Source organism: Salpingoeca rosetta (genome assembly GCF_000188695.1).
Source record: "Salpingoeca rosetta unplaced genomic scaffold supercont1.6, whole genome shotgun sequence".
NCBI classification, from domain to species: Eukaryota; class Choanoflagellata; order Craspedida; family Salpingoecidae; genus Salpingoeca; species Salpingoeca rosetta.
This window is the reverse complement of record NW_004754928.1, coordinates 463,494-478,627: the sequence shown is the minus strand read 5'-3', so window position 1 is coordinate 478,627 and position 15,134 is coordinate 463,494. Positions and strand designations below refer to the sequence as shown.

At 58.5% G+C, this 15,134-nt stretch overlaps 1 protein-coding gene across 1 annotated transcript in view; it reads left to right on the top strand.

Annotated features, from left to right (window-relative positions):
• The window catches only part of PTSG_11902 (uncharacterized protein), a 19,800-nt gene extending 4,936 nt beyond the window's left edge, over nucleotides 1-14,864 (top strand). Inside the window, exons 7-29 of the mRNA XM_004996105.1 lie at nucleotides 307-489; nucleotides 694-1,013; nucleotides 1,231-1,506; nucleotides 1,715-1,806; nucleotides 1,961-2,132; nucleotides 2,360-2,554; nucleotides 2,768-2,870; nucleotides 3,062-3,605; nucleotides 3,887-4,344; nucleotides 4,498-5,404; nucleotides 5,712-6,211; nucleotides 6,417-6,646; nucleotides 6,865-7,041; nucleotides 7,221-8,055; nucleotides 8,300-8,378; nucleotides 8,666-8,848; nucleotides 9,066-12,043; nucleotides 12,375-12,444; nucleotides 12,641-12,771; nucleotides 13,164-13,224; nucleotides 13,587-13,829; nucleotides 13,988-14,121; nucleotides 14,322-14,864. Of these exons, the coding sequence (XP_004996162.1) occupies nucleotides 307-489; nucleotides 694-1,013; nucleotides 1,231-1,506; nucleotides 1,715-1,806; nucleotides 1,961-2,132; nucleotides 2,360-2,554; nucleotides 2,768-2,870; nucleotides 3,062-3,605; nucleotides 3,887-4,344; nucleotides 4,498-5,404; nucleotides 5,712-6,211; nucleotides 6,417-6,646; nucleotides 6,865-7,041; nucleotides 7,221-8,055; nucleotides 8,300-8,378; nucleotides 8,666-8,848; nucleotides 9,066-12,043; nucleotides 12,375-12,444; nucleotides 12,641-12,771; nucleotides 13,164-13,224; nucleotides 13,587-13,829; nucleotides 13,988-14,121; nucleotides 14,322-14,618 (9,168 nt within the window). The 3' untranslated portion in view covers nucleotides 14,619-14,864. The remainder of the gene's footprint in view (nucleotides 1-306; nucleotides 490-693; nucleotides 1,014-1,230; nucleotides 1,507-1,714; nucleotides 1,807-1,960; nucleotides 2,133-2,359; nucleotides 2,555-2,767; nucleotides 2,871-3,061; nucleotides 3,606-3,886; nucleotides 4,345-4,497; nucleotides 5,405-5,711; nucleotides 6,212-6,416; nucleotides 6,647-6,864; nucleotides 7,042-7,220; nucleotides 8,056-8,299; nucleotides 8,379-8,665; nucleotides 8,849-9,065; nucleotides 12,044-12,374; nucleotides 12,445-12,640; nucleotides 12,772-13,163; nucleotides 13,225-13,586; nucleotides 13,830-13,987; nucleotides 14,122-14,321) is intronic.
• Nucleotides 14,865-15,134: the final 270 nt, after the last annotated feature.

Here is a 15,134-nt window from a genome sequence, read left to right as displayed (position 1 = left end):
GTGTGGGAACACCCCTTTGACTAGTTCACTAAAAAACTTCACGTGACATTGAATCGCTACAATTAAAAAAAAAAAAAATATAAAAAAAAAAAAAAATAAAAAAAAAATATAAAATACAAAAACCAAAAATATATTTTTTTTTTTATTTTTTTCAACCTCTACGCAAAAAAAAAAAAAATCTTCCTCTCTCATACTCTCTCAAACACACACACGCACGCACGCACACACACACACACACACACACACAAACACGCACACTCACACACAAACACACCCGCTCATCCCCTCCCCCCCACACACACACAGGTTGTGAGCGTGGACGAGCCTGGCGCAGATTATGCCGTGCTCGTGTTCAGCGCGATACACGAGCTGGTGTACACGGCGTCCCCAGCCTTTGTCATCCTCCCAGCAATTACCCCGCCGTGCCCACCCGGGTTCTCGCCCTCACCAGCAGAAACAGCCTGCTCTCCCTGCCCCAAATCAACCTACGTACGTTGTCGGCACATGTCAAGATGTAATTGTCTGCTGCACCATGTTTCCCCGCTGCGTTAAGCTTCCTAATACGTCGCTTCCTTACTCAACGTGCATGTGACTGCTTTAACACATCGCCTGGTGCGCTGTTGTCTCGGCTGCTCTTCATACACGTGCTGCTGTTCACGTTATGTCCTGTCCCTTCCCTCCCCCGCACTGTAGGGTGTGGGCGGCATGTCCCCGTGTGAGCCGTGCCCTGGCAACTTCACCACCATGGCCCAAGGCGCTGCGTCCCCAGCAGACTGCACCATCGAGCCAACGTCCATTCAAGCGCGCTTCACGCTCGTGCGTAACCGCACCCTCCTTTCGCAGCCGCTGCATACCGCCACAGAGAACATGGAGATGGACGCGTGCTTGCAAGCATGCGCTGCTGATGGGCTGTGCGCCTCTGTTCTCTTCGTCGAAGTGTGCGCCGAGGACAACACGGGCACGTGTACGCTCTTTGCAGACTCCCTCGCAACTGCCCTCTCAACCCAAATCAGGTACAGTGCTTGGGGCTGTTGATCAACATATTTGCTTCCGCGGCACTGCCTCTGCTGCTTCCACACCGCTCTCACACACCCTACGCTTCTGCTTGTTCCCTGCAACCTGCTCACCTTCGCCTCATGCCCTGACACACCCGACACACCCAACACACCACCATCTCCACCACCACCACCACCACCTGCCACACTCAATTGCCCGCCTCTCTCCCCTCAGTCTCGTGGACGCAGACACGCACGCCGCCCATCTGTTCTTCACGAAAGACGCGCCGGCACCACAACCGCTGCTGCCGTTTTCGCACACGCGCAACGCCCGCATCACCGCCGCTGTGTTGCGAACAGAGCCCATGCCTACCAGCACGGCTGCGTGTGCCACGCTCTGTCTGCGTGCGCGTGTATGCAGGGCGTTTACAGCGGGCGTGCGCTCGCGGCTCGGGCAGTGCGTGCTCTTGCTGGAAAACACTCAGGACCGCGGCGTCGACCTCTTCACCATGTGTGTGTGTGTGTGCTTGTGTGTGCTTGTGTGTGCTTTTGTGTGCTTTTGTGTGCGTGTACTTTTGTGTGTGTGTGTGTGTGTGTGTGTGTGTGTGTGTGTGTGTGTGTGTGTGTGTGTGCAGCTGCATGATTACGTCCAACCTCACACACCCACCGCCCATCTCACCCCTCCTCTCCCATCACACCGCCGTGCAACGACACGACAGCCCGTACTATGGCTTTGATGACACGGACGTGTACGAGCTACTGCCCTCCACAGATACCGAGCCCTGTCCACCCGGCACAACATCACCCACAGGTGTTAATGCACCCCTTTATCACCGCACCACAAAACCAGACACACAGACACACACACACAGACACGCACACACACACACACATACACACACACACACACACACACATACACACACCTCACCCCTTTTCCCCTCCCCCTTTCCCCTCCTCACCAGGGTTCACGCCAGGGTGCGAGCCGTGCCCGCCAAACTTCTATGCAGAGGCGTCGACGCTGTGCGCGGCGTGTCCTGACAGCGCACCGTACACACCAGCAGCGGGCGCAACCAGTGTTGACCAGTGCACGCCCGCTCTCTGTCCGTCCTCCGCAGAGGGGCCAAACGCCGACGGGTGTGTGTGTGTGTGTGTGTGTGTGTGTGTGTGTGTGTGTGTGTGTGTGTGTGTGTGTGTGTGTGTGTGTGTGTGTGTGTGTGTGTGTGTGTGTGTGTGTGTGTTCTGGGCGGCTGCAAAGCAGCCATCTGTATCATCCCTAGTCACCCCGCACCAACCTCTTACCCCCCTCCCCTTCCCCAATACACCCACTCATTCACATCGTCCTCCAACCCACCCCCTTGCAGGGCATGCATGTGCCCGAGTGGAACGACGTGTGTTGGCAGCAGCTGCGACAAGACGGCTGATGGCGCGTGGTTCTTCTCGCCATTGGACTGCAGTGATTGCGTGTGTGCAGAGGGAGAGCGGCCGCCGCTCATCGACTTTGTGCTCACGCCCCAGTCCGGTGACGTCTACTTTCTCGGAGACACCATGTCCATTCGGTCGGTCACGGGTCTCGAGGCACTGCTGCTTCTGGATCATATTGTCTTGTTGCGCTGTCTTGAAGCGTTGCGGTGTCACGCCTTTACGCCTGCTTGCACATGTGTTTAATGTGCACTTACTTGCACACACGCTCCCTCCCTCACCTCGCCTTCCATCACATTCACATCCACATTCACATCCACATCACGTCGCCGAATGTCACGCGCCAACAGGTGGCTCGCCAGCTCCTCCGTGACATATGTGGACATCATATTGGCGTTTGCGCACCCGACACGCCCCAACACGCTTGCCGCCGTCGGCTACATTGCCTTCAAGGTGCAGGCCACCCGTCACGACTGTTGACGTGCATGTGCATGTGTGTGTGTGTGTATGTGCGTGTGCATGCACAAGCTATACTTTCTTCATGTGTTCGTTGCTGCTGCCGTTGCGTCATCCCATGCACCAATCTGCGCACATACCCTCATCATTTCCTGACCGTTGTTCTCACCCCCGGCAACACACCACAGGCACGCAACGACGGCACGTACAAGTGGCGCATTCCAACCGGCCTCACGCCGCGCACAGATTATGCTGTCGTGATCTTCCACAACGTGCAGCCGGGGGAAACGCCTGCGCCCACGCACCGCAACACGGGTCTGTTCAGCATTGTCACACGCCCCTCAGAGTGCCCAGCAGGCAGCGTGAACACGGACACGGGTCGCCCGCCGTGCACAGACTGCCCCGTCGGCACGTTCAGTGCATCCCCGTTTGAGTGCGCGCTGTGCCCAAACGGCACAACAACGTACGGAGGCGCATCTCCAAGCGTCGACAGCTGTGTTGTGCAGCCGGACAGCGCGCTGGGCGTGTTTACCGTGTACCCGCAGCAGTTTCTGGAGAGTGACACGCTTGGCGGGTACTACCTTGAGCAGGTGGACCACAAGACGCTGGAAGAGTGTGCGCAGCTGTGTTTGGATGACGCCGGGTGCAAGTCCATGATTGCAGGTGTGCTTGGTCTCCACCAGGAGGGCGACTGCTTCCTCAGCTACGCGAACCTCAAGGACTTTGGCAACGGTATGCGTGCATGTACCTGTTACTGCTGTCGCAGTTTGACTGACATGATCGTGTACACGCTTGCACGCGTGCTTTGTGTGTGTGTGTGTGTGTGTGTGTGTGTGTGTGTGTCATGCGGTGTGGATTTCCGCACGATCTTTTTCCCTTCCTCTCGTGCTCATCACAGTTCCCACCTCCTCCCCTCATTTCCTCCACACGCCCCACCGTTTCGTTCCTGTCTCATCCACAAACTCCCGCCCCCCTCAACATCACTCGCCATTTCCCCTCCCTCCCCGGAACAGACCCATCAGTGCTGCTGCCCATCGAGCAGCTGAGCTACTACGAGCGCCCGGGCACCAAGCGAGTGCTGACCGCATCTCTGTTTCGCGCCTTTGCCAACTGCCGCCTCGACGTCACCACACCGCGCGGTGGCGAGTTCTTTGCCCGCCCCGAGGCGTGTGCGCAGGCATGCATGCATGACCCGTGCTGTGTCGCCTTCCACACGGACGGCGAGTGGCTGTGCGAGATCCTCCACGCCACCCGCGCCACCCGCGCACTCTCATCCATGTCATCATCATCATCATCGTCAGCGGCGGATGAGAGCCTGATATCGGCTACAGAGGCGACTTTCACTGCACCGCTCGTGTGTGCACCGCTGATTGAGCGCACGTATTACGAGCGCCAGTTCCATGTCACATTCACCACCAACGTCCCCACCGATGATGCCTCAACCTCCAAAGCAGCACAGCTCTTCACTCAGGTGTGTGCGTGTGTGTGCAGTGTGCGCGCGCGCATGTGTGCGTTCCTGCCTTCGTGCGCCCGGATCGTCTGCCATTCTGCTGCCTCACTCCACGTGACGTATCACCAAATTCTCACCCCCGTGTCCCCCCCCCCACCCCGTTCCCCTCCATAGACGCTTCGCGCGGTCGTTCTGTCTGTCCTGGGCGTGGATGAGGGGAGCGCAGTTGCATCTAGTATTGCCCTCACCATCACCCCAGACCCCAACGCCAACAACGCCACGCTGCTCGCAAATGTGCTGTTGCCGTCGCCTGCTTTTCGCGATATCTTACAGCAATCGGTGGAGAGCGGCGCTGTCGCTGTTGTCTGGCCGCCGGCTGTTGGTGATACATATACTATGGCGTTCACGCAGCAGTACGGGCCATGTGCACCAGGCACCGTCTCCGCCACCGGTGAGCGGGAGTACGGGTGCCAGCCGTGCCGCGCAGACACATACGCAAATGGACCGCAGACCAAGTGCGTGGCCTGCCCGTCTGGACTCGTCTCCCCTCCCCGATCAACCGGCATCGACAGCTGCATTCCTCCACCGCCACCAGCCAACTCATCATCATCATCATCGTCGTCATCATCGTCGTCCACAGCAACAGCTGAAGCAGCCTCGCGCTCCCCCTTGCACTACGTGGCTGTTGGCAACATGTGGTCTGGCACCTACACTGCAGACGGCGATCAGGGCGCCATGGAGATGGAGGTCGAGAGCATCACCCATGACACTAACGACGTACCCACACGGGTGAACGTGCTCATGACCCTTCGCCACAGCCTGTCGTGCGATCCAACGCTCGGCTGCCGCACACCAGGGCGGTCTGTCTTCTACGTCACCATCACTGCCATCAACGAAACGCACGTGGCGCTGGTGTACACGCGCGGGTTTTACGGCTGGGGCGGCATCACAGACCGCTCCTATCCTCGCCAGGATTTGGTGGGCGCAGTTGCCCTGCAGAGCGGAAAGTTGACCATCTCTGGGCCGTATGCGCCCAACGGCCACTTTGCTCTTCGTCGCCTCTGCACCGACACAACTCAAGGTGTGTGAACGTGTTGCGTGAGAGTGTGTGCATAACCGTGTGTGCGTGTGTGTGTGCGTGTGTGTGAGTGTGTGTGTGTGTGTGTGTGTGTGAGTGAGTGAGTGAGTGAGTGAGCGAGTGTGTGTGTGTGTGTGTGTGTGTGTGTGCGTGCCTTTGTGCCTTTGTATTTTGTCTTGTCGTCACCTGAATCACGTACCGCTACATTCACATATCTTCCCGCACATCCACCCACGTTCACCCACCTTCCCACACCTCCACCCACGTTCACTCACCTTCACCCACATTCACGCGTTTCTTCCGCCTGCAGTTGAGATTGATGCTGGTGACCACTTCACGGGCACGATGTTGTGCGGGCTGATGGACACAACAGCGAACACCACCAATGCCACCACCACAGCTCTCACGCCCCCAGCAGCAACTGCTGGCAATGGCGTGGAGATCTCTCGCCGCCTCGACGTGTACGTTGAGAGTATCGACGAAACCGGGCACGTGCGCGTGCTGGTGGACTTTGACCACCAGTATGGCTCGTCCCAGTTCATGGCCAGGGGTCAGCTCTCATCATCGCAGTGCCAATCGTTCGTTGTCGCCCCCAACGGCGGCGATGCGTGGGTGACGCCGCTTGTACCCGGCGTGGCCTCGTTCCAGATCACGGGGCGGCAGAGCGACGACGGTGCCACCATCACGGGCCAGGTCTCCAATGTTCCCGCGTGTATGTGTTTGGGAGATCTCCCGCCAGCGCTTGCGCAGACGTGTGGTCGATTCGGCGCCAACGACGACTACTGTTTCGTCGACGACACATGCCCAGAGGTGCGCACGAAGATTTCGTATCTGGCCACGTTTGACTGTGCACGTGCACGTTTGGGTGCTTCTCGCCTTGCCAGTACTTCACCTTGGTGATAATATGCCTTCCTCTTCTACTCATACTCACACTCACACTCACACTCACACACACACACACACACACACACTCTCTCTCTCACTCACTCACTCACCACCACCACCACCACCACAGGCCCAACCTTCACCGTTCCCTGGTTGGCTGTACACCAACTCCCACCAGGAACAGCACCCGTGCACGAGTTTTCGCCTCTCGTACGTGTGCTCCGACCACGGCGGCCTGTGCCCCTCTGGATGGACGCTTCACCGCAGCCGCTGCTACCGCGCTGTCGGCAACACCACGGCTTTCACCGACGCTGTGGCGCTCTGTGACGCACAGGGAGCCACAATCACCAGCGTGCACAGGTAACCAAGTATATGTTCGTGTCTGTCTGTTTCTCTTGTTGTGACAACAATGGACAGGTCACGATGTCTTAACACATGTGTGTGCGTGTGTGTGCATGTGTGCGTGCATGTGTGCGTGCGTGTGTGCGTGTGTGCGTGTGTGTTGTTGCTTATCAAACCACCCTCCCCCCCCCCATTCCCAATTTCATATTCTCCATACCACTCCCCCCCGTTTCCAGCGACGCGGACGAAGCACTCATTCTTCGCCTCACAAACGGCACGAGTGCCTGGCTCGGTCTCCAGCCATCATCGTCGTCATCATCACCGCAGTGGATGGACGGAAGCCCTTTCCTCTTCAGCAACTGGAACGCATCAACTGCTGTCCTGACTAACGACTCGTGCGCATTCTTGGCAAGGTGAGCACACACGTAATTGTCACGCGAGATGATACCATCGCAGCTTCCTTGCTTTTCACATTCACGATCATCTTCACTTTCACACACACACACACACACACACACACACACACACACACACACACACACACACACACACACACACACACACACACACACACACACACACACTTGTGCAGCCTTCCCAGTGGTCCCCGCCCCTCTGCGTGGTTCACAGCACCCTGTACCCCGTCGTCATTCTCCTCCTCCTCCTCCTCCTCGGCGCCACCACAAGAGCACGTGGCCGTGTGTCGCTCCCCGGTCATCACCGCTGACCGCTCTTGCGCGTGCTTGAGCCCGTGCACTGCCCATCCTGCCGTGTCAGGCGGTGCCAGCACCAACGCCACCATGGGCCTGTGCGAGACGCATGCGGAGTGCCCACGTGCGGTGCTGTTTGGCGGCGCGTCGCTGGTGGTGTGCGATTCCGGCGACGGGCCCGTGCTGCCGCCGAGTACCAACGTGTCGTGCCACCAGACCAACAGCGGCTGGTACACAAAGCCGGACGGCACGTGCGGGCAGTGCGTGCGTGCGAGTGACTGCAGCAGCAATGCAGTGCTCATTGGCGCGTGCGGGGAGTACACCACGCCCAGGTGTGTGGCCTGCCCCTCGGGCTGCGTCGAGTGCGCTGCTGTCGACGACACCCCGCAGTGTCGCCAGTGCCGGTCTGGTCTCGTTCTCTCTGCGGTGACGCGAAAGTGCGAATCCGCGTGCGAAAACGGCTACTTCAACGACGGCAGCGGTGTCTGCATGCCATGTGCGCGGGAGTGCTACACGTGTGCGGGCCCAACGAGCAGCGACTGCCTGTCCTGCAGCCCGCTGGAAGATCTGTTCCTGCGCAACACAACTGCGGGTGCGACGTGCGTTGCGTCATGCCCTGCAAACACCTTCAAGGACCGCTCTTCCTACACGTGCGTGCACTGCGCGCAATGCGACCCCACCACGCAATACCAGGCAGCACCCTGCACCGACATCTCGGTGCGTTGCTAAGCCGATGAACAAGTGGCGGTGGAAGTTGAGGGATTGATGAATGTGTCGGTCAATGCTTGCTTGGTTGTTGCGTGTTTTGCTCGTGCCATGTTCTCACGTGCCCACAACTGCACCGACTCTTTGTTGCCTCCGTCCCTTCGTCCCTCACTCACTCTGTCACTCACTCAATCACTCACACCCATCTGTCTCCACCACTACCACCACCGCCGTTGCTGCTGCCGCCATGAAACAGAATACCGTGTGCATTGACTTGGAGGTGTGCAGTGCAGATGAGCGAGAGATTGTGCCGCCAACCCCAACGTCAGACAGAGGTGAACAGTTTGACGCCTGAATTGCCTTCGTTTCCATCGTCTCTGTGCAATCAATGCTAACACCATGACACACTTCTTGCTGTCGCTGTGAATGGATCCCTCTCCTCGCTCACCCCAGACACACACACACACACACACACACACACACACACACACACACACACACACACACACACACACACACACACACACACACATACACACGCATGCACACACGCATGCACACACGCATGCACACACACATACACACACATGCACGCATACGTACATGCACACACAACGTGCAGCGTGCGTGCCGGCGTCTGCGTGTCCCGCGGGATCGTATCGAAACGACACGATGGACACGTGCGCCCCATGCCCTGCTGGATGGACGGACCACGATGCCAACAGCACCACCGCATGCGTGCAGTGTGCACCGGGTACATTCACACAAGCAGGCAACATCGGTGAATGTCAACCCTGCCAGCAAGGTGTGTTGTCTGCCGAAGAGCTCCACAACGTGCCTTGAGCATTGCACCACGCGACTCCCATGACTGACATGAAGCTATTCAACCCTCTTTTCTGCACCCGTCTCCACTCATGCATAAACCCACACTCACACCCTCCTTCATCTTGTTTCCGCTCTTTCACCCCTTTCCGCCTTTCTCGCTCATCCCTCACCCCACTTCTCCGCCCATCACTCCACAGGCAGTTATGATGACGACCTGGATGCGAGCACGCTGTGTGTTGCTTGCGACGTAGGGAACACATTCCAGGACGAAACAGCGCAGACCACGTGCAAGCCCGTGTCACCCTGTGAACCCGGCACGTTTGTGGTCCTCAATGCTACGGTTGACCGCGACACGACATGCAAGCGCTGCCCGCCGCGCACGTTCACGGCTGCAGCCAACGCTGGCACATGCAGGCCGTGGTCGACGTGTGGCGCTGGGCAGCAGCCACTGGTGTCGCCAACACCAACGTCGGATCGTGTGTGTGTACCGTGTCCAACCGAGACGTACAAGCCGTTTGCCGGTGACTTTGCGTGCTTCAATGCGACAGCGCCATGTCAACTGAGCGAGGAGGTGCAGCCGCCAACAGCAACGAGCGACCGCGTGTGTCGCCCTTGCGGTGCAGATACATTCTTCTCCGGCCAGATGGGCACGTGCGTGTCGTTGCGTGCATGCAACAGCTCGATCGAGTATGCCTCGTCGCCACCAACGATGACCACGGACCGGGCGTGCTCTTCGCTGCGTGTGTGTACGCGTGACGAGTACATGAGCGTGCCGCCAACATCAACGACCAACCGCCAGTGCACGCCGTTGACGGTCTGTTCACCGTCCGAGTACGAGGAGCGAATGCCCCAAATGGGTGCAGACGGCGATGCCTTTGTTTCCGACCGCACGTGCACGCCGTGTACCGTGTGCCCGCTCGGTGCAACACAGCCCTGCACGGCCACGAGCGATGCCGTGTGCCGCGGGTGCGGCAACGTGACGTGTGATGCCGGTGTGTCGTTTGAGACGGCGCCGTGCACAGCATCGACGGAGCGCGTGTGCAGCGCGTGTGGGACGTGTGGGCCGCGAGCGTTTGCATCGTCACCGTGCACGCCAACTGCCAACGTGACCTGCGCGCCACTGGACACGTGTGCGGATGGGAGCGAGTTTGAGGCAGTGCCGCCAACAGCGACGAGCAACCGCGTGTGCCGCGCGCTGTCGAGCTGCAGGTCCGGCCACTTTGTTGCCGTGAACGCGACGAAGACCTCTGATCGCGTGTGTGCGCCGTGCCAAGATGGAACATTCTCGCAAGACACCAACACCGACGCATGTCAAGCATGGACGGTGTATGATGCAGGCACGGTGCAAGTGGTGGCTCCCACATCTTCCAGTGACCGGCTATGCTCGCCGTGTGGCCACAACACGTTTCGGTCTGCAGATATGCCTGCATGCACGCCATTCACCACGTGTGTTGCGGGCGAGCATGTGCAACAGCAGCCCACAGCCAGCAGCGACCGCGTGTGCAGCACGTGCAACGATGGCACGTTCTCCATTCACGAGAATGCGCCAGCATGCACGCCATACACGTCCTGTCCACCCGGCACGCGCGTGAGTGTCATCGGCAGCCCATCTGGGGACCAAACGTGCGCGCCGTGTCCAGCGAACACGTTCAGCAATGTCAGCAACGCGTTCTCGTGCACAGCGCACCGCGTGTGCCAGCCCGGCACCCACCGCGTTGGCGGTACAGCGACGACGGATGTGGCGTGCGTTGCGTGTGTGGATGGCACGTATTCTGTGTCTGTGAATGCAGACACGTGCGCGCCTCACAGCACGTGTGGTGCGGGCACACACGTGAGCGTTTCGCCATCAGCGACCAGTGACCGCATCTGTGCGGCGTGTGCCGTTGGCACGTGGTCAGACGACCCGAACAGCGATGCCGGGGCGTGCGAGGCTGTGAGCGACTGCCTGCCCGGGTCAATGGTCGTGCAGTCGCCAACGCTATCGACAGACCGCGTGTGCAGCGCGTGTGTGGCGGGCGTTTCGTACCAGCCGGAAGCCAACGCACGGGAGTGCCTTACCGTGCGCGCACCGTGTGCAGCGGGCAGTTATGAGTCTGCGCCCGCAACTGTGACATCTGACCGGGAGTGCACGCGGTGTGACGTGTCGCTCAACGCGTACCAGCCGCGAGCAGGGAGCCGGTTCTGTCTTGTGTCGAGTGGGTGTGGTCGCGGTGAATATGTACAGCAGGCGCTGACGCCGACGTCTGACGTTGTGTGTCAGCCATGTCCACCAGGCACCCACCTGCCATCATCGTCATCATCTTCATCGTCATCATCATCGTCGTCGTCTGGTGGTGGGGCGGTTCAGAGCTGCATGCCATGTGTGGACGGGACGTATCAGCCGTATTCCGGACAGACGCAGTGCTTTGACGCAGCGCAGTGTCCGATTGGCCACGTGGAGGTGTCACCACCAACGACGACCACCAACCGCGTGTGTGAGCTGTGTGACGGCGTGTCGTTCTACCACGACCCTGCCCAGTCGCAGCAGTGCCAGGAGGTGAGCACGTGCGGTGAGCTTGAGGTGGAAGTTGCCCCCGCCACCGCCGTGTCGGACAGGGTGTGTCAGTGCAACACGCTCAAGGCGTACACGGACATTGGCACCGGCGCGTGCGTCCAGTTGTCCGAGTGCCGCGGTGATGACGTTGAGGTGCAGGCGCCGACACCAACGAGCGATCGCACGTGCGTGCAGGCAACGGCTGTTGTCTCCGTACAATTCGTGTTTAAGGCGCTGGAGTTTGCACTTGTGCGAAGTGGCGGCACGACCGCGTTTATGGACGAAATGGCCGGCATCATCAAGAGCCGCATCTCCGCCATCAGCGGCCGTGACAGCGGCGAGCGCGTGCGCGCGTATGTCGTGCGGCTGCGCGAGGGCAGCACGATTGTGGAGGCGGCACTCGTTTATGACGCGGGGACGACCAGCGGTGCGGACACCGCCGTGATGCAAGATGTGCTGTTCCGCGTGCGCGATGCCATTGAGGAGGACATTTCTGCCGGTCAGATTGCCATCACGTGGCCGCTGGTTGATGGCGGTGTTTCCTATGTCGCCAATTTCACGAGCGAGCGCCGTCCATGCGGCGTTGATCAATTTAGCGCCACCGGCTACGCCCCCTGCTCCTCCTGCCCGCCGGGACACGTGGTGCGTGTGGTGTGTGTGTGTGTGTGTGTGTGTGTGTGTGTGTGTGTGTGTGTGTGTGTGTGTATGTGTGTGTGTGTGTGTGTGTGTGTGTGTGTGTGTGTGTGTGTGTGTGTGTGTGTGTGTGTTTTGGCGTGTGTGTGTGTGATGTGTATGTGTGCGTGTGTGTGTGTTTTGGTGTGTGCGTGTGTGTTTTGGCGTGTGTGTGATGCGTGATGTGTATTCGTGCGTGTGTGATGCGTGCTTTGTTTCTCTGTTGGTTCGTGCACCAGCAAGTGATCAAACAACTTCATGTGTACCTCTTACCCCATTGTCCACCCCGGTTGCTTTCCAGCACTCTGCCAGTCGCATGGAGTGCATCGACTGCTACCTCAATGCCACCACCCGCGGCTGCGACCAAATCAGTGCGTGGAATTGGATCTGCGTGCTTGTCCACGTATGCACGTGTGCTATAGCTGTGCTGTGTTGGTTGGTGGCTTGGTTTGCTTTGTGTTTCACGTACACCCCACTCATATTTTCGTTCGCTACACATGGCTCATCCTTCCGCACGTTCTATCCATTTTCATGAACTGAACGCCCACCTTCCCTGTCGCCATGCAGTGGTCCCCAAAGCGTCATCGAGCAGCGACAGCGGCGCGTCCATCCCCGTCGTCGGCGTTGTCTTCATCTGCATTGCTCTCGGCTGCATTGCCGGTGCCGGCATCATGTACCTCGTCCGCGGCAAGGCAAAGGTGAGTACTCTTGTGTGGGTGATGTGTGCGCACGCTTTTGTGTGTGTGTGTTGTGTTTGTGTGTGTGTGTGTGTGTGTGTTGTGTTTGTGTGTGTGTTGTGTTTGTGTGTGTTGTGTTTGTGTGTTGTGTTTGCATGGGTTTGCACACGAACATACCCCGATCCATGTTCATGAGTACCACTCTTGTCGAAATATCTCTCTCTCTCCCCCTCCCTCCCCCCCCCCCTCTCCTCTCCTCCCCCCCCCCTCCACCTCACTCACTCACTCACTCACTCACTCACTCACTCACTCACTCACTCACTCACTCACTCACTCACTCACTCACTCTCTGTCTCTCTCTCTCTCTGTCTCTGTCTCTCCCTCTTTCCACTGCCCTTAACTTTGCATTTCAGGTGCGCGTGATTGTCGTTCCTGAGGCAACCGACGATGGAACGCCGCGCAAGGCCGAAACAGGTCCTGTCGCGTTCACTTTTTGGAGTTGTAGTTGTGGTTCGGATGCAACAGCAGCAGCAGTGACGGCAGCTGGTTTCCCACTTGTGTTTGTGTGTATATGCACGAGTGAGTGTACTTGTGCTTGTGTGCGTGTGTGCGTGTGAGTTTGTGTGTTTGTGGGTTTTTGTCCCTCTCTCTCGCTCACTTTCTCACGCACTCACACATGCACTCACACACCCACACACACACACCCACACCCACACACACTCACACACACACACACTCACACACCCACACTCGCATACGCACACGCACACACACACACACACACACACACTCTCTCTCTCTCTCTCTCTCTCCGTCTCTCCTTCGCGAACCATCAGGCGCCACCACGTCCTTTGCCAATCCCCTCTTCGGCAGCAACAGCAGCAGCAGCAGCAGTCGTGCACATCAGGAGCGCCCGGGCAGTGCGCGGTCTGCGTGGCTGGAGGGCGATTACGAGAGCGGTGGTGTTGAATACCGCAACGCCGCATTTGGCCGTGGTGATACGCGTGGTGGTGGTGGTGATGATGGTGGATACCAGCCACTGCCGCGCACGGGACCCGGCTACGATCGTCCTATGCGACGTGAGTTGTGTGTGTGTGTGTGGGGGGGGGTGGTTTGTGTACATGCTGAATGCGGGTGTGCGCATTTTGAGCTTGCATCGCTTGTGCTGCACCGTTTGCAGATGTTCACAGAAACATTCACACACACACACACACATGCATGCATGCACCCATTGCAGGCGAGGAGGAGGACCCGTATGCGTCGGTTGATCCGCACGTGCCCGGAAGCATCAGCGACGCGAAATCACAGTACTACGAGCTGCGCGACTCACGTCTTGGCGCCAGCACCACCAGCCACACGGACACGTGGGATGTGAGTTGAGGTGGCGCTGCGTTGGGGTTGTCGTGTTTCTGCTTGTGTGTGGTCGCTGACGTTGTTTGTGATGACACCACACGCGCATACGGCAGTATTGTCAGCACACACACACACACACACACACACACACACACACACACACACACACACACACACACACACACACACACACACACACAAACGTACCGCCGCTGCAGATTGACGTTCGGGATATCCGCACGCCGCCACAGCGCCCGTCACGCCCGAGCTGGAGCGACGATGCGCTCAAGGTCGAGTCGCTCACCCCTCGACCCCCGCCCCGGGTACCTCGCTCCCTTCCGCCGCTGTGCCATCCAAACACCAACGATCGCCAGCAACAGCAACAGCTGCGGCAAGGGCGGTGGCGGAGAAATGACGCAGCAGCAGCATCTACAGCAGTGTCTTCGGATGCCGCCATGTCTGCAGACACCACCAGTGGGAATGCCACCGCTCACCAACCATCTTCTGACGCCTGATTTCATTAACTGATTTGACCTATGCGGCATATGTGTGTGTGCGTGTGTGTGAGTGTGTGAGTGTGTGCGTGTGCATGTGTTGTGTCCGTTTGTGTGCGTGTGTGAGTGTGCGAGAGTGTGTGTGTGTGGCGCCAACTTTCCGTTTTCAACCACCCCATGCTTGGTTAATTATGTCCTGCGCATCACCTGCGCGTTTGTTACAACGACAATTCTACAATTATGTACATCTAATGAATTTGTTGCAGGTCGTGGTGTGGTTGTGACGGACAGAGGAGAGAGAGCGAGAGAGAGTGTGTGTGTGTGAGTGAGAGAGTGAGTGACAGGGAGAGACAGAGACGCGCATGCAAACACACCCACACACCCACACACCCACACACACACACACCCGCACACCCGCACACACCCACACAATGCAAACAAACACATACTTCTGAGTGTCGCGTGTCGCGGACTCCATCATACACCACAAGTTGTATTCTACATGCTTGTGTTTGTGCGCCGTTTTGACCGGGCTTT